This window comes from Nannospalax galili, unplaced genomic scaffold (genome assembly GCF_000622305.1).
Source record: "Nannospalax galili isolate Female #2095 unplaced genomic scaffold, S.galili_v1.0 scaffold7, whole genome shotgun sequence".
NCBI lineage: Eukaryota > Metazoa > Chordata > Mammalia > Rodentia > Spalacidae > Nannospalax > Nannospalax galili.
In genome coordinates, this window is record NW_008359081.1 from 1,049,350 (window position 1) to 1,072,572 (window position 23,223).

The 23,223-nt window shown below is 41.2% G+C and overlaps 1 protein-coding gene and 1 long non-coding RNA gene across 3 annotated transcripts in view; one reads left to right on the forward strand and one right to left on the reverse strand.

The window, feature by feature from the left end:
* Positions 1-387: 387 nt before the first annotated feature.
* On the reverse strand, positions 388-11,804 carry LOC108490181. Its single transcript, XR_001872165.2, has 5 exons — positions 11,686-11,804; positions 8,164-8,350; positions 4,839-4,930; positions 2,195-2,244; positions 388-599 (listed from the first exon to the last, which is right to left on the reverse strand). It is a non-coding gene; the product is annotated as an uncharacterized LOC108490181 (long non-coding RNA).
* Positions 11,805-11,854: 50 nt separating this feature from the next.
* The window catches only part of Pdk3 (pyruvate dehydrogenase kinase 3), a 78,987-nt gene continuing 67,618 nt past the window's right edge, over positions 11,855-23,223 (forward strand). Inside the window, exon 1 of one of the 2 annotated variants that reach the window (XM_029558436.1) lies at positions 11,855-11,986. Coding sequence is in view for 1 of the 2 variants with exons in the window: in XM_008822720.3 (XP_008820942.1) it covers positions 12,093-12,198 (106 nt within the window). In the remaining variant the exon portion in view is untranslated. Of the gene's footprint in view, positions 12,199-23,223 lie in introns of both variants that reach the window. The other variant, XM_008822720.3, reaches the window with a different exon arrangement.

The window sequence follows — 23,223 nt, forward strand, 5'->3', positions numbered from 1 at the left end:
GAGCCCAAATAAACCCTTCAACACTCTAGTTGCTTTTGTCGAGCATTTTCATCACAGCAACAGGAAAAGTAATTACTACAAGAGCAGAATTGTCATCTCTAATGTTTCTCTCTAATTACAGACGTTAGTGAGGAAAGTGTCTTCAGGAAAAGCTGCATGGCTGGGGAAGGACTGAATACATTCACCAACATCACCAAGAGCATGTGTTTCTAAACACACACACACACACACACACACACACACACACACACACACACACAAATGAACATCTGTGTCCTACCACAAAGCAAATGTAGATGGTAGCTATGGCTCTCAGTTTCCTGGGCCTGTGTCATAGTTCATTTCATCTGCCAAACAGAATACCATTGACTCATTGACTGCATGGCTTACAGACAACAGAAATTTATTTCTCACAGTTCTGGAGGCAACAAGCCCAAGATCAAGGCACCGACAGATCTGGTGTTTGGTTAGGTTCTATTTTTTTCATAGACGGAAACTTCTTGTGTCCTCATGTGGTGAAAGAGATATACTCGGTCTCTGGAGTCTCTTTTAGATGAGGACTAATCCCAGTCATGAAAATCCAGACTCTCACCATGACTCTGCAGGTAGAGATTTCAGCATATGATTCGGGGAAAGTCACAAATATTCACACCAAAGCACCAACCTCCTGGTACACTTGTCCTTGGCCAGATCATTCCATCACTGACTTTTCTTAGCTCTCTAGTCTGCCAGGTCTAGGTTATCCTAGCTTGTGTTGTGAACCCAATCTCTCTTTTGCCATCTTCTTTTCATTCTCCTGGTGTGTTGTTGGAGAGACTTTGTATCTCCAGGGAGTCTGAGTTAACCAAAATTTCACTGCAGTTGTTTCTCATGCAATGAAAATGCAATGGCTGTTCACTGGGGATATGGCCAGTCCCGTAATCAGACAAAGGACCACAGGATATTCACTAGGCAGGCAAGTTCATGGAGAAGTGTAAGAAAGATTGCAGGTGCGTTTCATACCTATGCAAAGCCAAGAAGACTGTGAGAACAGCCAAGAGTTGTCCTGGGTTAAAAGTTAATGGAAAGAGAGAATGCTGACTTTTTTTTAGTTACTTCTGAAATTCAGCTTGTACTTAGTCCAAATGGACTTCCTTGATGGTGATTATGAGGTACACATAGAGGGAAACTTTCTCCAGGCCATGAGGCATCAGAACCTAAGAATGGGAATGGGTAGCTTGGGCTGCTGCCAAACCAAACTTATACCTGAGATTAAGGTGACTTTTTTACTGAAACCAGTGACAACAGGAATGCCGAGAGGAAAAACAATGCAGTGGAAGAATAAGGCCATTCTGAGAGAAAGGAAGAAAGGAGTTATACAATGAGCTATACAAGGAGAAACAGAATACAGCCCTGACTCAGGTAATAAGCTTGCTTTGTGTTGGTGAAAAAAGAATTGGAGTGATTGCAGAGTAATATCAGAGTTCTGAACTCAGCTTTGATTGATGTTTTGAAATCAAGCATAGCTTTTATTTGTAAATTTTGGAGCGGTTATTTCGCCACTTTCTTACTATTTCCTTTCCTCTTCATATTTGGAAATTATTCCTTCAAATAAAATAATTTCCTCTCGTTCCCTGGGAAAGTACTTGTCCTAACTCTTCCCTCAGAACCTATTGAATAAGTTAGTGCTTAAGGAACAGTAGCCTCAGGTGACTATACTGGCATTGGTAAATAATTTATTATTACAGTCAATGCTCCTCTCATAGACTCATCGTCTCCTTTCCAGAGATCAGCTGGTTCCAGACTTCTCACTTTACATATGAGGAACAGGATGAAGAGAAAAATAAGTAATTGTCCCAAACTCAGAGCCAGTGAGTGGCAAATCTGGACCTACCACTGCAAGGCAGATGTCTACCTACATGATGGTACTATGCTTTAGTGTTCTGAAACAGTCGCAGCGATCCCTATAACTGAAATCTAACAGGGTTGGAAAGTAGTCTCTCCAGTTCTCACAACAAACTTACAGTGAGGGCTTCATTACTTCAATATCCCATTTTCCAGATGAGAAAAATCGTGGCTCAGAGAAGTTAGATAACTCATTTATGACCACACAGTCAGTAAATGGTAGAACTGCCTAACCTTGTGAGATGACCATGTAGGGATCACACTATCTAGGAGTGATCTTACACTCCACTGGGGACAGATGATAGCTTACCTGGTGTCCTATGGAATGCCCAAAGATGCATCCAACCAAAAATTTTCAACCTGAGGGGATAAAGAAGATGGCTCAGTGGTTAAGAGGTTAAGGCTGCTCTTGCAGAGGACCTGGGTTCAGTTCCTGGTACCCACCTGGTGGCTAACAACTCTCATAACTGTTCCAGGGGACCCGACATGCCCTCTTCTGGTCTCTGTAGGCACTGTATGCACCTGGTGTGTTTACATACATGCAGGCAAAACACTCATGCACATAAAATAAAATTAAAAAGACAAAATTATCATCCTGATTTCATTGTTGTAGTAGTTAAAAATTGTACCTGGAAACACTGCTATAAAAGAGCAAAGCCTTAATATTCTCTCTACCCCCTGTTTTACTATGTTCCATGAGCCTCAGGTGTAGAGGTTCCATTGTAGATGTGTCACTTAGGACTAGGCATCTCAAAGACACTTATTCTCTGTATTTGACCAGTTGTGAAACTCTGTAATAGTCTCCATCTGTTGCAAAAAAGAAGCTTCTTTGATGAGTGGTGAAAGGATTTAATTGTCTATAGATATAAGGATACATATTTAGTATAAAGTGAGAAATTGTCTAGAGATGTGTCAGACACAGACATAGGTTTCTCTCTATGATCTACGATCTCTCCAGCCATGTGTATTTAGCAATGTTTATGGTGCCACACATGAGTTCCCCTCAACTGAGTGGGCTTTAAGTCCAATTAGATAGCTGTTGATTACCCCCAAGATGAAAGTGCCACTACTTCACCAATCTTTAACCAGTGAAGCTGATAGGACTCCTATATTAAACCTCTGCCATCCAGGGCCCAGGGACCATTATAGACAAAGGGTCGGAAAGACTGTAAGAGCCAGGGTGGTGGATGACCACAGGGAAATAGAGTTTTCCAGTGACTAGAAAGTTGCTCATATGAATTTACAGCAATGGGGACAGCATGCACAAGACCCATGCAAACTCAAACCAGACAAAAAGCCAGTGCAGAACTGGGGAAATTGGTAAGAAGCCCCAACCTTATCTGAGGAACTATTGGCAGCTGATCACTCCTGGGTGAGGGCAAGTTGGTCTTTAAGGGAGTGATGCTAGATAGGTTGAGCAGGCTCCAGCAGATGAACTCACACTGAGGAACATCTGGGGACACACACTTGACTCGATAGGCCTTAACATGTATGATAGAAGGCATGAAATCCATTGGGAGTTATGGGTGTACAGATAGGGGAGAGGGTCTAAATATGATTAAGATATATTTTTAAAAAATTCAATAAATATATATTCTAAATAAAAAAGCAAAGCCTTATGGAGATTGGGCCTGCCCTGCCCCCACCAGCAATTTTTAGTTTGTTATTTTGTGATAGGGTTTCACCAAGTTGTTCAAGCTGGCCGTGAACTTATTCTGTAGGGTGGGCAGGCCTGGAACTTGTAATCTTGCCTCAGCCTCCCAGAGTAACTGTGACTGCAGGCCTGTACTGCAGTATTCATTTTACCAAGTTATAATCCACTGAAATTAAATCCCATGATCATGTATATGTGTGATCTAAAATTATTTTCCTTTTTAAGTAGATTTTTCTTTTTTGATTAATTTTTATGTGTATGAGTGTTTTGCCTGCATGCATGTAAGTGTACTTATGTTCTGCAGTGCCCACAAAGGCCAGAAGAGGGTGTCAGATCCCTTGGAACTGGAGTTATGAATGGTTGTTAGCTACCATGTGGGTGTTGGGAACCAAACCTGGGTTCTCTGCAAGAGCAGCTGCTGGTCTTAACTGCTGAACCATCTCTCCAGCCCCATAAAATTATATTTCATAAAATTCAAAGAAGGGTAAAATTCAGGGCAGTAACACAATAAACCAGAGATGCTAGAGTATTGCCTTCAAAGGAATGACCCTTAGTCACTACTGATGAGAGCTGGAGTACAAATACCCTGGCTTCCTTGCCTCTCAGGTAGGATATATTTCAAGTTCCCCAGCAGGATGAAGTTCCAGCTATGTATGTTGACTTATATCATTATAAGCCCTTAATCGTCTTCTCCCCTAGTCCTCTAGAGGCATGTTTTGGCATCAGCTCTGAAGCAAATCACACTCTATATCAGCCAGCTTTCTGTTGCTGCAACAAAAATACCTGAAATAATGTAAAAAATGAGACATCCCAGGAGATGTAGCTCAGTGATAGAACACAAGACTCTGGGTTCAATTCCCAGACCACAAAAATAATACAATAATAAAATGTTTATAGTGGGAGCGGGGATGGGTCAGATTTGAAGCCAGGGTATTGTGCATGGTAAGTAAGCACTCTGTCATTGAGCTATCACTGTAACTCAAGAAAAGTTTATTTTGGTTCAAAATTTTGAGGTTTCAATCCATGGTCAGTTGGCCTGTTGCTTTTGGGCAATGGTGGTGAGGCAGTATATCATAGTGGGAGTATATGGTGAAGGAGACCTGACCCATGGTTAAAAGTGAAATGGAGTAAGGAAAAGACTAGAATTTCTTAATTCCCTTTGTGGGTCTACCCGCCTGTTACCTGACTCGACAACTCCCACCCCAAGCCCCTGCTGCCTTACTTCCTAAAGGTTCCACTATCTCCCAGTAATGCCACAGACTGGGGGAGGATGCCACATAGGCTTAGGGAGAATACTTACCCAAAGTATAGCTGTCTGCTTCAGGGAAAAACCAAGGTATTTTCCTATCTCAGATCCCATTGATGACATTTTTCATCCTGACACATGGAACTCTAGAAAAATTAAAGAACCAATTATAGGCATTTAAAATAGTAAGCCAAAGCTGGGGAGATGGCCTAGTGGGTAAAATGTTTGCTACGCAAGCATGAGATCCATAGTTCAGATCCTTAGCACCCACATAAATGCTAGGTGGGTGGAGTGACCTGCCTGTAATCCCAGAACTTGGAAGGTGGAGATAGGGGCTGACTAACTAGACTAGATGAATCAAATTGGTAAGCTCTGGGCTCAAGTGAGAGATCCTGCATGAATATATATAAGGTAGAGAGTAATCATGGAAAATGCCCAGTGACAACCTGCGGCCTCCACATGTGGGTATACACACACACACACACACACACACACACACACACACCCTAGATATATACACATGTGAAAAAAGAAGAAAAAGACACGTTCATAACAATTCAGTATTAGTATTGAAATGTTAGCTAGGGGTCCTTGACGGACTAAGATGATAGTATCCCAACCTGTTCTCATTCCTTTACACATCTCCATCCCCATCTTCTCTTCAAATCCCAAAGCCCATCATATTTGTTAGTATGATGTCCTCTTAGGCTCTTTTGCTACCTGGCTCTTTGTCTTCTGCTGAACCCGTCTTAAAGCCCCTCCCCAGTCCTCTGATTTTTCCTCCAGCCTCTACTTCTCTCTCTTCCATTCTTTCCACACCTCCAATCCCTAACTTGTAATTCTAAAACTATCAATGTACTATTGGAGAAAAAAGTTGAACATAAGCTAGTAAACTTCTTGCCACATCTAAAATTAAGAACAAATAACTGTCTTTGTCTCCTCCTCCTTCTTGGTTTTTAAAGATAGGGTCTTATAGCCTAGGCTGGCTTTGAACTTGAAATGTACCATGGTTGTCCTCGAATTCCTGTTTCTCCTACCTCTACTTCTTAAGTGCTGGGATTGTAGACATGCTTAAGAATCTTTCTTGAGTGAGGAAAGTCCAGATCTTCAATAGTACTCACTCAAAAACAATGTTACAATTAGATAAAAGGAAAACAATGCTGTGTCTCTCATTCTTGTCATGTGCTTGTTAACTTAGCATCTAGGGAAGTGTAGTTACATTTTTTCAATGAGATGTATCTGTGCAAAGTGATTTTAATTTTATAGAACTTGCCTACTATAATTTGGTGGAGGGGAGTGGCATCACTTCCCCCTTCTTGCATAGGTCTTCAAATCTATTGTGACAGAGAGAAAAGCCTTGGCAACTGAATTATACACAGAACAATGATCCAGTGTTGAATTTACTGGCAAGATTAATGTAAGGATTAAAAATCATACTGGGCGGGGAGTGGGGGAGACGGGAGAGATGGCTCAGCAGTTCAGAGCACTGTACTGCTCTTTCAGAGGACCAGAGTTTGGTTCCCAGCACCCATATCAGGTGAATGATAGCTGCCTGACTCCAGATCCAGGGGATCTGACACCCTCTTCTGGCCTCTACTGTCACGGCACTCATGTGCACACATGCACACACAGACACACATGTAAATAATAAATCTTTTAAAAATCATATCTAACAACCCTGGAAAAAAGCAGCCCAGGGCAAATGCCAGTTATCCTTTGGATTCAGTGCAACTTTTTTTCTTGATCTTTTTGAAACAGGGTTGCCCTATAGCCCCAGATGGCCTGGAAGTCACTATGTAGACCAGGGTGGCCTTGAACTTTCAGAGATATGCCTGCCTCTGCTTCCGTGCCAGGATTAAAGGCATGCGCCACCATGCCCTGTATCAACTTTTACACATATAAGACTTCTCATTTATGACCAGCCACATTTCAAGGACTGAGTATCCCATGTGGATGGTGGTACTGTATTGAGCAGTGCAGGAAACTTAATCTCTTTACATTTTGAAATCTAGCCCTTTATGATCTATTCTATAACACATCTCAAACTGTGGGAGGTACTCAGCCCCAGCCCTGTTCCATTAATATCATTAATTTATAGTTACTTCATGCATCAGATGATACAAGGGACAGATTATTCTAGAATAGGAACTCCCAAAGTCATTGTGAGGAATAGCTTTTGTTTCCCTCAAAAATTTCGTGTGTCCAGAAAATTAGAAAGTGGAGAGCTGGGCATGGTGAAAAGAATTGAGGCTGACAATAAGTCTCCAGTCTCCAGAGACCCTCCTGGTAGCCGAAATAACCCTCCCTGATGGAAATCATAGCAAGTCAGAAATCCATCTAGGTCAAGTTCAACTTCATTGGCCATGTTGATCAGGGGTGGGAGTGAAGGCTGCCTCTCAGAAAACAGCTTGAGTGGATGAAAATATTATTAGACTTGCTAGTGTAAGAAATGCCAAATTTTTCAGATAGTAGGTAACAAAGGCACACCCATTAACAGATAAGAATACAGATGCTCAAATAATTAAGCAACTTGTGCTTTTGTCATTTTGTTCTGTTTCCTTCTTATGCCTTATTCTAGGATAAGCTTATGTGCTTTCTTCATAGCTGAGCTGAAATGATTTTTCTTTTGTTTTTTTTGAGACAGGGTGACACTATGTCACCCCAGTTGGCCTGGAACTCACTATGTAGATCAGGCTGACCTCAGCCTCACAGAAATCCTCCTGGCTCTGCGTCCTGAGTGCTGGGATTAAAAACATGCATCACCACACCTGGCACTGAAATGAAATTTAATGCATAATTTGATATCTTGCTTTTCTTTCACTTAAAATGGTTATATTTTCCTGTTCTCACATTGACTTCATACAATGAATCTTAAAGGTTTTATTTTTAAAAATTATCTGTATGTGTATGTGAGAGTGTTTGTTTGTGCATATGAAGACAGTGACCAAGGAGACCAGAAGTGGGTCTAGGATATCCTAGAGCTGGAGTTATAGACAGCTGTAAGCCGTCTGAAATGAGTGTTGAGAACCAAACTACAGTTCTCCACAAGAGCATAACATGCTCTTAGCTGCTGAGCCATCTCTCCAGTCTCAGAGAAAGACTCTTTAACAACAAGATAACTGTCCGTTGAATGTGTGTATGTCATGCTTTACTTAACCTTTTTCCCTTATTGCTTTGCTTCTGGATATTATAGAACATGATTGTGTTGTATAACTTGGGCATAAGAAGCAGACTAAATCTAGATTAAAATTCGCATATGCTGAGCTAGGACGACACCCGACAGTAAGCATTGTTAGAGGGCTTGCAGTATCTGGAGAATTCTTGACATGAGAGTTAGGATACTTCTGATTTTAAATAACATAAATCTTCTCAAGATTACCTAAATCATAAAGGAGATGTACTGGCCTGTATAACTTGAAGTTCAGAGAAGGCTTGGGGAATGTTTTGATTAGTAGCTTTACATCACTGTGGACCCTGCTTCTTCCCATTTCTGCTCTGCTTTCCGTAAAATCAGCTTCTTCCTGGTGCTTGAGATGGTTGTTGACTGGTACTGTGTGCTTCCATGTCTGCATGCAGAGATGGGAACAAGATTGAAAGAGAAGAGAGAGGAAGTTAAGAGGGCCACTTCCAGAAGCTTCAGGCACCTAGAAAATGTCTCTTCCTTTCCCATTGGCCTAACTTTTATCATGTGTCTATCCTTTATCCAAGAGCTACGGCCAGTAATCAGAATTAAGCTCATTAGTTTTCAGTTGGCCCATATTTCTCATTATCGCAACCAATGTGGGCTATTTTCTCCCCAAAACACAAATACAATTCATGGAGAAGTGAACAAGAGTGAGTGAGAGTGGCTACCAGTAAATGTGACAGTGAATTTTATAGAATTTTACAGAAATTACCAAAATGACTACTATATCATCTAACTTCTGCTTTATGTCCTTGAAACTCAAACACCCTGTCATATAAAATAAAAATGAAACAACCCCAGAAAACATCTAAAAAACCTTGCAAGTCATAGGAGCCCAAAGCCCATAGCCAAAGGTTATGCTGTCTTTTAAGTTGGGAAGGTAAGTTACTCCTTTCTTTTGGTCCTCCAAGAATAGCAAAAAAAAAAAGCATAAATTTTATTACTTAGTATAATATCCTGTCACATTACCCCTATACTTAAAATCTTTCAGAGAGGAAAAAGACCACCAAAGCTGAGGAACTTTCCTGTCTAGAAACAAAGTGGCCAGGATAAATGGTCTTCAAGGGGTTTGAACCATCCAATGCAGTGTGTCAAGGAAATCTAGACTCTAAGCTAAGCATGGTGGCTATTTGCCTATAATCCTAGCATTCAGGACATTGAGGTGAGAAAATATGCAGTTGAGGACAAGCCTGGGGTACATAGCAAAACCCTGTCTCAAAAAAGAAAATCTAAAACAAGACATGCTGGTTCACACCTGTAGTCCTAGCACTTAGGAAGCCAAGCAGAAGGATCACAATTTCGAGGCCTTTATGGGCCACTGAGTGAGATGTTGTCTCAAGATAACAATTTTAAAAGAGCTAGGGATGCAGTTCAGGGGTAGAGTGCATCTAGAATGCTGGAAGAGAAGAGCTACTGCTTCAAATCAAACACACACTCTTCATTAAAGGCTTAAGTTTAATACAACTTTATTAAGCAACCCCTTTTTGTCTTGCTCACTCATCTTCAGAATCTCACTTTTCATTCTTAAAATCAAAAAGGAAATCCACCAAATAAATATTGGAAGCAATCAAGATGCTCTTTAGTAGCCAAATAGATAAATTATGGTACACCAACATAATGGAATATCATTCAGTCTTAAAAAGAAATGAGCTATCAAGCCATGAAAAGACATAGAGAAAACTTTAGTACATATTGCTAAGTGAAAGAAGCTAATCAGAAAAGGCTACCCAACATGCAATTCCAGCTATAAGACATTCTAGAAAAGGCAAAATTACAGAAAAAGTAAAAAGATCATTGGCTACTATGAGTTAGTGGGAAGGCAAAATGAATAGCGCACAGGAGAATTTTAGGGATGTCAAAATAGTTTGTAAGATATTGTAATGGATGACATTTTGTGTACATTATACAGAACCCATAGAACACCAAGAAAAGCATCCTAATGTAAACCATGAACTTTGAGTAATAAATTATCAGTTTAGGTTCGTTAATAATTGAACTACTCTGATGGGGGTTGTTGGCGGCTAGGGAGGCTATGGAGAGGGAAGCATGTGGGAACTCCCAGTACTTTTCACTTAATTTTGCTGTGAACTTTAAAATGCTTTTAATAGGCACGTTTTATTTTATTTGAAGACATGTTATTGCTACATAGCCATGGCTAGCCTGGTACTCCCTATGTATCTCAGGTTTTTCTTAAACTCACAGCAACTATGCCTCAGCTTCCTGAGTACTGGGATTACAGGTGTGTGCTACAACACTTGGCTATAAGGACATGTTTTAAAAAGACAGGATGGGGCTGAAGAGATATCCACCTGCCTCTGCCTCCCAAGTGCTTGGATTAAAGGCATGCACTACCACATTATGGAGAGGTGCACCAGTTTTTAGTTAATTTTATGTATTATTTTTATTTTATGTGTATGAGTGCATTGCCTGTATATATGTAAGTGCATCCATGTCATGCAATGCCTGCAGAGGTCAGAAGAGAGTGTTGAATTCCCCTGGAACTGGAGTTACTGACAGTTGTTAGCTGCCATGCGTGTGCTGAGAATTGAACCTGGGTCCTGTGCAAGAACAGCCAGTGCTCTTAACCGCTGAGACATCTCTGCAACTCAGATGCACCAGTTTTATAAAGCAGAGAAATGGATGCTTAAATAGCCAAATGAAGACACAAAAGTCAAATAGCTACATGCTAATAATAATCTGAGTGAGAAAAGCAGTTCAATCCAAACAAATGAGTGGCTTCCAGTTGCCTTTTCACATATCCTTAATGAGTGTTTTTACCTTTCTTTTTAGTTGATATTTACACACTATGAAAAGTCAGTGTTTGGTGAGAATGGTTAAAAGCAAGCAATAGTTCATGTAATCACGTTAGGAAATAATGATTTCATATACTAAGCCGTGAATCCAAGTTCACTGTTGTACACAGAATACCCAGCACAGTATAAGCATAGACTCCTGCCCCCAAATGGTAGTGGTGATGAAACTGAGTCAGGGTCTCCTGGTCGTGAGGCAGTGCGAAAGGGAGTGCTTAATAGCCCTAATCTGAACCTTTCCAGTAGAAGTGATGGTGGGGGACGAAACTGTTACTTTATAATTAATCCCATCCAACTGTTGGGGATGGGGGACTGGGAAGCACAAAACAAAGTGTCAGTAACTTTACAATGGATTCCATCCAATGGTGGTAGTGATGAGGGGAGCATGAAGTAGAATTAGTGCCCTAAGGATCTTGTACAGTTACCAGCCTAGGTGGTAACTAGGGGTGGGGGTTTCAGGAAACGCAACCAGTGATAACAATCTTGCCCAAAGGTGTTCACCAGAGACAATAAGGGCGGACAGGGGGCGGGGATCCTGGGGCGGTGAAACAGAGCATCTGTGATGTCACAATGGATCTTGTCCAGTGGTGGTGAGCTGGGCAGAACCAGTAGTTTAACATTTAATTCTGTGTAAAGGTGGCAGTAAGGCTGTAGGGCATGAAACTGCCCATGTAGTGAAAGGGTAAAGAACATGAAAGTCAAAGCATCAAGAATGTAAGGTACAGCCTAAAGCGCAACCAGTCAGCTGATACAGGAAGGCCTTCCGGAAGAGGGGCCTTAAGCTGAGAAAGCCTGTGCTTTAAGACTGTGTTTCGGGCCGTGGGCTCTGGACGCCCTCCAGGTCTCCAAGCACCTTCGGATCTCAGAAGACCTGATCCGGGGCGGGACACGCAGCAGGTACACTCACCCGGTCCAGGCTGAGACCCAGGAGTCAGGGAGGGAGGTTTGCGTGCCGAAACTGGGGCTTAAGAAAGCCTGGGCCGCGGCAGCACCAATCAGCGGCGTGCGCGTGCGGCCATCGGCCCCTTGCGCCCCTCTCTGCCCTAGCGCGCCGCGTACGTGCGGCGGCAGTCTCCGCCTCTCCTGGGCGGGGCCCAAGGAGCCGCGGGGAGCGCGGCCCGTGAGGTAGCTTCTGCCAGTGCTTCTGGTGCTGGTGCTGCGGCTCCAGCGGCTGTGCTCGTGGCGCTGAGGCCGAGACCGTAGCTAAGGTAAAACTCTGCCGACGACGCACCGTCTCTTCCGCCGCTCGGCTGCGCCGGCCTCAGCGGCGGTCCGGGACGTCTTGGCGCAGATTTGCGCACTGCCGGGGTGAGGATGCGGCTCTTCTACTGGCTGCTCAAGCATACGGTCCCCAAACAGATAGAGCGCTACTCGCTCTTCTCGCCATCGCCCCTCTCCATCAAACAGTTCCTGGACTTTGGTGAGTGCGACACCACAGGGCCACCCCCTCCCTTGGCTCCCTGGGGAGCGAGGGCGCCGCCATCCTCGGCCTGCCGCCTCCAGGGCTCTTGAACCTCTGTGCAAAGTCCGTGGGAACCACCGGGTCGGGCGACGGGGATGCCTGGGAGCGCTCCTCCCAGACTGGGATTTTGGATTTCGGGAGGTGGAAGGGCAGGGCCTGCCACCCTCCAGCCCAGCCTCAGCCAGGGACTCTCATCCCAGGCGAGACTCCCTAAATCGACCATCATCAGCTTCTGATCTACTTGACCCAAACCTCACCGTTCATAAAACTTCAGAAAGATATGTAGGTGGTTCCTAAACATGTGTATTTTTAGATTAAACAAACAAAAAGGTTGGGTAAGGTGTTTAGAAATACCTTGAGATTGAGTAAATCATGCAGTGGCATTTTGTTCCTTTTCTGTTCTAAGGTGTTGTGCAGCCTGGAGTGGCAGGACTTGAACTTAGGTTACATTAAAGCAGTCAGAGGCCTAGGCAGCAAGTACCTTAGATGTTAGGCAAGGGCCGAACTGTGGGCTCCAAACACCAGAAATGGATTCTAGGACAACTCCAGCCTTTGTGTGAGCACTTTTCGTTCGAGTCCCGCCCACTCTGCCCCTAATCCCGTTGGATAAACTGGTTCTTCTTAGATTACAAGGATTTGGGTGGGAGTGAGGGAGGACTTGGGCCCCCCAAAAACCTGAAGCCTAATCTACCACCTTTAGCTAGATCAATCATGTTTTTCTAGAGGATGCCTTTCCAACTCCAGCTGGCCAAGTGTGGTTGTAAAACATCTGAAAGTAAAACAAAACGAACTCAGCATCCCCGAAGGAAAATCAAGATGTTTTAGTTTTTCAAAGGGCCTATGATCATTTAATGAATTTTATTTAAATGTCAAGTGATGGCATAAGAAGTTGTCTGTACTTATGGGCAAACAACAACAACAACAAAAAAACAAAAGAAAACCCAAACAAGCAGGTAAACAGCCAATCAGAGTAGAAAGAAGGTATAAGCTAAAGGTTAAAGTTGAGACAAAATTGCATTTTTAGAAATCAAGTAGCCAAAGATTGGTAATGAAAGCCTAGGTTCAGTGAGAAGTTGGCCTTTGCATGTTTAAACTTCACTCCCAAAAGCACTGGCTACTTAGAGAATTTTATTTTGTGTATTTGTGTGTGCATATATGTTGATGTGCATGTGTCACAACACAGCATTGGTCAGAGGACAACTTGTTAGAGTTGGTCTCTTTTTTAAAAATGCAGTTTATTATTTTTATTTTCTGTGTATGAGTGCATTGTCTGCATGTATGTAGGTGCACCTGTGTCATGCAATGCCCAAGGAAGTCAGAAGAAGGTGTCAGATCCCCTGGAACTGGAGGTTGTTAGCTTCCATGTGGGTGCTGGGACTCGAACCCACGTCTTCTGCAAGAGCAGTCAGTGCTCTTAACCACTGAGCCATCTCTCATGCCTCAGGTTTTCTCTTTCTACCATGTGGGTCCCAGGTACGGAACTCTAGTGGTCAGGCCTGCAGAAAGCATCTATACCCACTGAGCCATCTAACCCACACTGCTTATAGAGCTTTAGAGGCTTAAGGCAGTCCTGACTGCAGAGCTTAGAATGAAAATGCTGCTATTGCTATATGTAGGCATGTTTTTCCATTTTAGGGTTTAGAGATTATTCTGAGCATATGAACCTTTTGTTAGGGCAAACAGAGACAGGTTATTGGCAATAAAATAAAGGAATCTTGAACTAAATTTCAATTACTCTGACCCTCAAAGTTTATGATAGGCTCTATTAGTGTGGTTGAAATTTCGGTTAATTTATTTCTATGGCAGCGAGCATCTACCTGTGTTAATAGGTGTCTTGGCAAGGATGTTACTTGAGTAGGAAAACCACAGTAGGGTAGAGTGTTATGGTGGGTGGTAAGGGACCAGTATCTGGAAACAAATGTTCACTATTTTAAAGCATTGAGATCAGTAGTTTTCGGGTCAGGGCCTCATGCCCTGAATTTCTGATGTGAGTACCATAGGGGTGGGTGTAGGCCACTGGTATTTTTCGAAGATTCCTGGATCATTTTAAAGCATCATCAGGATTAAAACCCATTAACTAGACGCTCTTCTGGCTGATCTACTGTTCCCCTTTCATCTGTGTGGAGTATCTCTTTAAGCTCTTTAAGATAAAAGTTTCTTGAATCACATCTTTACTGGAAATGTGGTCTGCCACTCAGCAAGTGTAGCAAGAATAATAGGTATTCTAGATGGATTAATAATGTACAAAGGCAGTATGATAGTGCCATTTCAAAGGGTGGGATTAAAAAAAACATGACATGTTCTGTTTTGGTCTAAGATGACAGTTGCATGGCTCCAAATTCAAAAGTTGCAACAGGACATAGGTAGAAAAGGCCTACTTAGGTTCCTACTTGGGTTCACCAGCCTCCCAATTTTTGCATGAATGTCAGCTTTTACCTTTCTCTGCACCTTGCTTTTTTAAACTTAATACGTTATAGAGCTTTCCCTATCTATATCTGTAAACTTCCTCTTTTATGATTTCTAAGAAGTCGATTATATGGGTGTAGTGTAATTAAACAATTCAAAATTGATGGCTAGTGGTGGGATGTTTCCAGTCCTTGCTATGACAACAAGTACTACAGTGAATTACTGTGTACGTTGTAATTTTATGCATGTCTGAGTGTAGATAGAGGACAGATTCCCAAACATGACCTTGCTCCATCAGTGAGGATGCACATTTTGTAATTTTGATAAATGTTTTCAGATTCCTTTATGTAGGAGTTGTCTGTCTACCCATGCACTGGAAGTTTCTGAGAGCATCTGTTTTTCTCTACTTTTCAACACATGGTTGCCACACTTTGCATAGGTGAGAAACCATGCCTAGATAGGAATGTTTTCTCCTTAAGTAAGCTTTTCTTTATTTTAGCTTTTTATGATGGAAACTTGTGAACATATATAGAAATAGAAGTAATAATTTGGCGAACTCTTCGGTCTCGAAAGCCATGTGCTGTTTGTAGATGTTTGTGTATGCAGACTGTTAAGTTTTCTTATCAAAGTTGAGCTTGTTTTAGAAAGATATTTTTACTTTTTTACATTAACACAAATTTATTCTTGGAATGAACTGCTCTCTTAAGATTTGGATTAAAACACATACGGACCTTCTACAGGTTTCTCTAGTCTGTGGTGATCTTTGTAGGATCCTGTGGCTTCTAGAGTCCATTTAGAAATATTTTTCTAGAAAATCATTAGTCATCAAGATTTTCTAGTCAGTTTGCATAACTGAGATAGTAGCATCTTTCCCTATTTTTCCATTTAGGAGCCCACTTTTTTTCTGCTTTGTAAAATTAAGTTTGCTCTTTAACAATTTTTTTGAGACAGGGTCTCCCTATAGCCCCAGCTGTCTTGAAGTTCCCTGTGTAGACCAGCTGGCCTTCATTTCACAGAGATCTGCCTGCCTCCCGAGTATTAGGATTAAAGGCCTGCACCACCATGCCCGACTTGATTTTCTTTTTTTCTTTGATAATTTTATACATAAATATATATATATATATATATGTATATAAACTGCACTCTACACATCCCTGCCTCAAACCCTCTCTTGTCTCCCTTTTATCCCTGTCAACACCTCCCCTACCAGTTACTTTCCCAGATTCAAGACCTGGGAATGTTTAGTTTAACCAGGGCAATCTGTGTGACTATTGGATTGAAATTACTAGCTGGAGCATGGAGCCTTATTTACTTATTGTTTGTTTGTTTGAGACAGAGTCTTATTGTGTGGCCCAGGCTGGCCTCGAACTTAACAGCCCTACTCCTTAGTCTTCTGAGAGCTGGGATTACAGGTGTATACCACTACACCTGGCCTTGATAGTATTTTCACAGTCTTGATTTTACTTTTGTCTTTTTTCTCTACTCCCCACTGCCTTTCTGAGTTTCATTCTGTTACCCAGGCTGGCCTTGAACTCTCAATGAGTGCTGGAATTAGAGGCATGAGCCACTAGGCCCAGCTCCCAGTCCTTTGTTAATTAGGTTAGCTTTATTTGCTTGGATTTTATTTTTAGTTTTATAACTTTCTCTTTGTTTTTTTTTTTTTTTTTGAGACAGGACCTCCATATAGCCCCAGTTGGCCTAGAACTTGCTATGTAGACCAGGCTGGCCTCAGTCTCACAGAGATGCACCTGCCTCTACTGCCAGGGTGCTGGGATTAAAGACTTGCACCACCACGCCCAGCAAGTTTTATGACTTTTGTTTTCTAGTTCATTAATGATAAACTTTATTCTCTCTGACCTCCTCAGGTTCATTTTGTTCTTTTTTTTTCTTTTTCTTTTTAAAAATTGAATAGTTTGTCCTTGCTATTTATTTCAGTTCTTAAGGCTAGTGGCTACTCTTCTGATCAGTGCTTTAGCAGGTGGTGTGTGTATTTGACCCTTACCCTCATTTCTTCCGTATCCTAGAAGATGTATATTATCATTGACTGTTCTCTAAAGTCTCAAATTTGTTGGTGTTTGTCTTTGTATATGGACATTTCTTGTGAGTGTTCCTTGAGCACCCATGAGGAGGTTATGCTTTCTTCTCAGGGTACAGAATTCTATCAAGTATACCATATTATGTTATTTTTTTAAGCCTCATTAAAATCCACTTGATTGGTTATGGATTCAAACATGAGAGAAGTTAGTCTCCCAATATGACTATTTTCCCATGTATCTCTTAGAAATTTTGTTAATATTATGTGTGGTGCTTATTAACTGCTGTGTCCTCTTTGTAAACTGTAGCCTTTGATGGTACTAGTTGAATACTTTTTGTCTGGATTCAGTCTTACTTGGCATTAAAATCTAGTCCCTATTTTCTTTGCGTCTCTTGATACAATCTTACTATCTTATTTCAGTCTTTCTGAATTACTGTACTTTAAATATTTCTCTAAATGTAAAGTTCATTTTGCTTTGTAATAATTTTTCTTTATGTGGAAATTAAAATTTTTTGTTATCTATTATTTTTATTTTATGTATAGAACATATTGCCTTCATGTAAGTGCTCCCATATCGTGCAGTACCCTAGGAGGACAGAAGAGGGCATCGGATCCCCTGGAACTGGAGTTATGGAGTTATGGAACTGGAGTTAGCCACTATGTGGGTGCTGGGATTCAAATCCTGGTCCTCTGAAAGAACAGTCAGTGCTCTTAACTACTGAGCCATCTCTCCAGCCCTTATTCAATTCATTTTAAAAATTGTGTTGTATGTGTGTGTTCGGTGTGTGTGTGTGTGTGTGCGCGCACACACACACACAGGTACATATTTGTGTGGAGATTAGAGAATAACTTTGGCTAGCCTTTCTCAGGAGCCATCCATCTTGTTTTTGGAGACAGGATGTCAATGGCCTGGGGGCTCACCAAGTAAACCTCCAGGGATCTGCTGTTTCTGCCTCCCCAGTGTGGGGTGAGTGGATTATAAGACCTTGCTACCACCTGGCTTTTTTGTTGCTGTTGTTTCTGGGGATTGAACTCAGGTTTTCCTGTTTGCCAGGCAAGCACTGTATTGCGTTATCTCGCTGGTTTTCAGTTAATTTTAACTATGTTTGGAATAGCTTGGAAATAAGAGTTTATTTAGCAAGTATAAATTTTATGAACTCTAAAATTATAGGCCAGTTTTTCTTGTTAGAAATTTAGCTTCTGAATTGTGATGTGCTATACACTCAATGGATATGAAGGAATGAATATAAAAATAATAAAATAGCTCTACTGTTTTGGGGTGCTGAAGATTGAAACTGGGGCCTTGTGAGCACTAGGTGAGTGCTCTCCCGCTGAGCTATACCCCAGCCTTCAACACCTTTTATATTGATTGTATATTGAAATGATGTTTTACATATGCCAGGGGAAATATAACAAAATATCAAATATCTTATTTATGCTAATGCAGCTATTAGGAAATTGAAAATTGTATATGTAGCTCATATATTTCTATTGGTCAGTGTGGCTTCAAATAGTATCTCTTAATTTCTTATTAGAAATAATGTAATATCACATTTTAATGTACAAAGTAAACATTGATTTTTATTTTATTTTATTTTTGGTCTCTTTGAAACAGGGTCTCCCCGTAGCCCCAGTTGGCCTGGAACTCACCATGTAGACCAGGCTGGCCTTGAACTCACAGAGATCCACCTGCCTGTGCCTTCCAAGTGCTCAGACTACAGGCGTGCACCACCAAGGCCGGCTTGATTTTTATTTTCTGAGCATTTCTTAGAGCACTGTCTTTACATAATTTCCACCATCCTTCTCCCCGGTCCAACTCCTCCCACTCCCCTCCCCTCAATTTTGTAACCTATTTTTTTTTTTTTTTTTTTTTGGAACAGGATCCCACTCTGTAGCCCTGGCTGCCCTGGAATTCACTATGTAGACCAGGCTGGCCTCAAACTCATAGAGATCTGCCTGCCTCTGCCTCCTGAGTCCTGGGATTAAAGGTGTGTGCTACCACACCTGGCTGATTTTATTTTTTAACCATAACTGTTACATGTCTTGTTACATTTTCTTTTTCTTTAAATATCTCTGGATTTTTGGAGTAATGTATTGACTTTGAATGGCTGTTAATGTTATGTTGTTACTTGTACCATTTGACAACCTTTCAGTTTTGTCCCTAAAGATTTATTTATTTACTTTTAAAACTATTTCATGGGCCAGGCATGGCGGCGCACACCTTTAATCCCAGCGCTTGGGAGGCAGTGGCAGGTGGATCTCTGTGAGTTCGAGGCCAGCCTGGTCTACATAGTGAGTTCCAGGCCAGCTGGGGCTATAGGGAAACCCTGTCTCAAAAAGACCAAAAAAAAGTATTTCATATATTATCTTTTATGTGTATGAGTGTATTGTCTGCATGTAAGTGCACTTGTGTTGTGCAATGCCTACAGAGGTCAGAGGAGGGCATCACATCCCCTGGAACTGGAGTTATGCATAGTTGTTAGCCACTATGTGGGTACCTGGGAATCGAACCTGGGTCCTCTCAAGAGCAGTCAGTGCTCTTAACTGCTGAGCCATCTCTCCAGCCCCTGTCCCTTAAGATTTCTGAGTTAAAAATTCTCCTAGTGATATAAGAAGAGGTGAACTTACGACATGAATTCAAGGGAGATTCTTCTGAATGTTGAATGAATTGGTAGGAAATGATTCACTTTCATTTGGACTTACTTTTCATCTTTCTGCCTCACTCCATCCACTTCTGGCCCTCTCTTTAACCACTTTTATTCCCTCCCTGCACAGTTAGTTACATTTGTTATTTCTTAGTTGCCTTTGTACAGCTTCATTTTTATTAAAGGTATTTGCTTCTGTCTGTCTGTCTTTTATCCCAAGTCATCTCTTTCCAGAGTGCGGCCGCTTGCTTCTTTGTAACCTTTCTTGGTGTCCTCAGTTAGTTTTCTCTGCACAGAGTGGGATCTCCATAAATGGCATAGAGGTCATTACACAATGTCACTTTAGTCAGTGGTTATGTAAGTTTAAACTTTAATAGCTTCTCCACATAAAAAATTATAGCATCTCCCAAGTAAAACCACTAGAAAGCAGGCCATTGTACAAATCTGTCTTTTCCCAGAACTTCATACGTTGATTTCTACCCTATCACACTGGTTCTGTGAATCCTACAGACTTCAGCTATTAGAAAAGCCGCAGCTAGTTGCCTTCTTACTGTTCCTGAGGTTTAAGGGCCCAGCTGACTTTGGTTTTCCTTTTGAAAGTATTTTAAGATTCGGTTACCCACCGAGAAGTTGACTTTGGTGCCAAATGCCTGCTCTCTGCAGTCTCAGGTTTTAAAGTCATTTTGCTCTTTGAAGCTTGATTACTACTGGACAGAACAGTGATTTCATTCCTGGAGAAGTTGAAAAGGTTTATTCAAAGATTGTGTTAGGAAAAGGGGAAAACAATCTCATCCTTCTTTTTGAGCATGTTTATTGCGCACCTTCACAGATGTGCGTAGCATTTTTTTTCTGTAAGTAGAAAAGTTTTTTTGTACTGTGAGGAGTTGCCAAGACTTAGACCAACCTGTTTGGAGACAGAAGCCCACTATTCAGAATTAAAAGGGAAGAGAAGAATTTACTTTAGGGTCTTGATATCTTGCTTAGCTTACTAGATCTTGGTCAGTATTTAAATTGAAAAAAAAAAAAACTAACCTTTTAGGCTTTTACAGTCTCACGGGGCTGGGTTTCCACATACCCTCAGGCTCTGGGGCATCTTGAGGTATCTTAAGTTGCAGCTCTGGCTTTGTAGCCTTTGCAGCACTTGAGTGTTTCATGTGCTTTTCTTTTTATTAGTTTTTCAAAGTAACATACAAACTAATGGCCTTCATATGGCATTTTCACACATATTCTGTTGTGTTCATTTTCCTCCCCCACTCCCCTTCCTCCTGTCCCGATCCCACCCTGTTCTCCCCTCCACGAGCTCTCCATCTGCTTTTATGCCACAAGTGTTCTATTATCTTCTTTCTCTCTTCTTCCTTAAGATATCTTCTTTCTTTCAGTCCCCTGTCTAGTTTCTTTACTTATACCCCCCCCATACATAAAAATTAAAATTTAGTATCTTCATATGAAAGAAAATACAGTATTTTTCTTTCTGGCTCTGGATTACTTTGCTTACCATAATTTCCAATTCCACGCATTTCTCTGTAAATATCACAATCTCATTTTTTTTACTGCTGAATAAAATTCAGTCTTGTATATGTGCTACATTTTCCTTATCCATTACTCTGTTGATGGCAGTTTCCAAATTAGCTGTTGTGAACAGTGCAGCAATAAGCATGTATGTGCAGGTGTCTGTGGTAGGACTTGGGGTTCTTTGGGTATACCCAGGGTTTCTCTAGTTAAGCAAGATCATACACAAATTATATTCTTACATTAATTTTTTGTTTTATTTATTTGTTTTTGATGTGCATGAGTGTTATGCCTGCATGTGTGTAAGTGCACCTGTGTTGTGCAATGCCCACGGAGGACAGAAGAGGGCGTTGGATCCCCTAGAACTGGAATTATGGCTGGTTGTTAGCTGCCATGTTGCTGCTGGGAACTGAACCCCAGTCCTCTGCAAGAGCAGCCAGTGCTCTTAACTGCTCAGCCATCTCTCTGGCCCTTGTTTTCACTTTTGTGAGGAACTTCCATAGCAATTTCCATAGTGGTTACACCAGTTTAAACTCCCACCAGCAGTGAATAAAGGTTCTTTGAAAAGCGTCACTTACTGACCTTAGTGATGTCTGGGTGGTTTCCTCCTATTAGGTTTTTTGGAAATTGGTTAGACTGTTGGCAAGATTTGGGAAACCTTGGCTTTGTTACTGGATGTAATTACAAAATATCACAACTTTTCATTTTTCTTTATATGTACATTCAATTATTTTACTTTAGTGATTATTCTGAGTTGGGTAAATCCTTTTCTTTAGCTTGGTCACATTTTTTTCCTCATTTTTAAAAAATTAATAGGCATTTAAAGATATCTTTAGATTCACAGCAAAATTATGCAAACAAAAAGTACAGAGAGTTTCCATGTACCTCCCAAACATAGTCTCTGCTGTTTTCAACATTCAGTACCAGTGTGGGACACTGATGAACTGCCAGTAACCATTGTTATAACTGATGAACCATCATTAGCACCCAAAGTCCGTAGTTTATACTAGAAATCATTCTTTGTCTTTACTCTGTGGGTTTTAACAACACCTGTTTTTGTAATAAAGTTTTACTGGAGCATAGATATGCCATTCATTACGTACATTCTGTGCCTTTGGATGCCTCCACAACACCAAAGTTGAGTTGTTGCCAGAGACTATGTGGTTCACAAAACCAAAAATGTTTAATCCTTTACTGAAGGCTTGCCAGCACCTGATCTAAGACAATTCAATTTCCTCTTTAAAGAACTGAGCTCTTAAGTTGCATTTAAGTGATAGCACCGTTTGTCCTGTGTCCTGCTAACACTCAGCCTTACTCATCTGCAATGTGACTTTGGGGGGGTGGCTCAAATAAGCTGGTAGTTTACTTACATAGTGTCTGTTTCAGAGTAGAATTACCATGTGAATGACTTTGAAGGATTTATAGCTTTAATTTACAAAGCTGTCAGTAAAATTTAAATGTGCTTGTTTCTCTACAGGGTTGCCAAAATGTGATTTTGTGATTTTAATTGTATAATGCCTACCATAGGAGCTAAAAGGTTTTCTTGACTGCTTAGGTATATTATCTGCATTTATGTGCGTGTGTGTGTGTGTGTGTGTGTGTGTGTGTATAAAGTGTCTTTGAGGGACTGGAGAGATGGCTCAGCTTTTAAGAACACTGGCTGCTCTTGCAGAAGATGAGGTTTCAATTCCCAGAACCCACATGGCAGCTAACAACAATGTATAACTCCAGTTCCAGGGGATCCAACACTCTCTTTTGACCTCTGCAGGCATTGCACGACACAGTTGCACCTACCCATATGCAAACAATACACTTATACACATAAAATAAAAAAAATAGGGCTGGAGAGATGGCTCAGCGGTTAAGAACACTGTTCTTGCAGAAGACCCGGGTTTGAATCCCAGCACCCACATGGCAGCTAACAACTGTCCATAACTCTAGTTCCAGGGGATCCAACAGCCTCTTCTGTCCTTCGCAGGTATTGCATGACACAGGTGCACTTACGTACATGCAGGCTATATATGCATACACATAAAATAAAAAATAAGAAATTTTAAAAAAAGAAAGAAAATATTAAAAAATATCTTTGAATATTTAGTAACTGGCATCTGGGGTGGTTTCAGTCATTTGCGTGAATTCCTTGTATATATTGGTAAATTAGTCAATGAAGAAGACATTAACTAACAGTATAAAAAATATACCAGTGGGACTGTGGGTAGGCCACCTGGCATTCTTGGGCTTTTTATGGTTGTTGTGTAAACTAGAATTGAAACTAGCATTGAAGTATTTTCAGTTAGCCATATTGCTTTTATGGCAGGGAGGAGCTAATTTACCTTCGTACTTCTTTCACTGGCCGAACTGGGTTTTGTCATAATCCCTGTTAGCTAT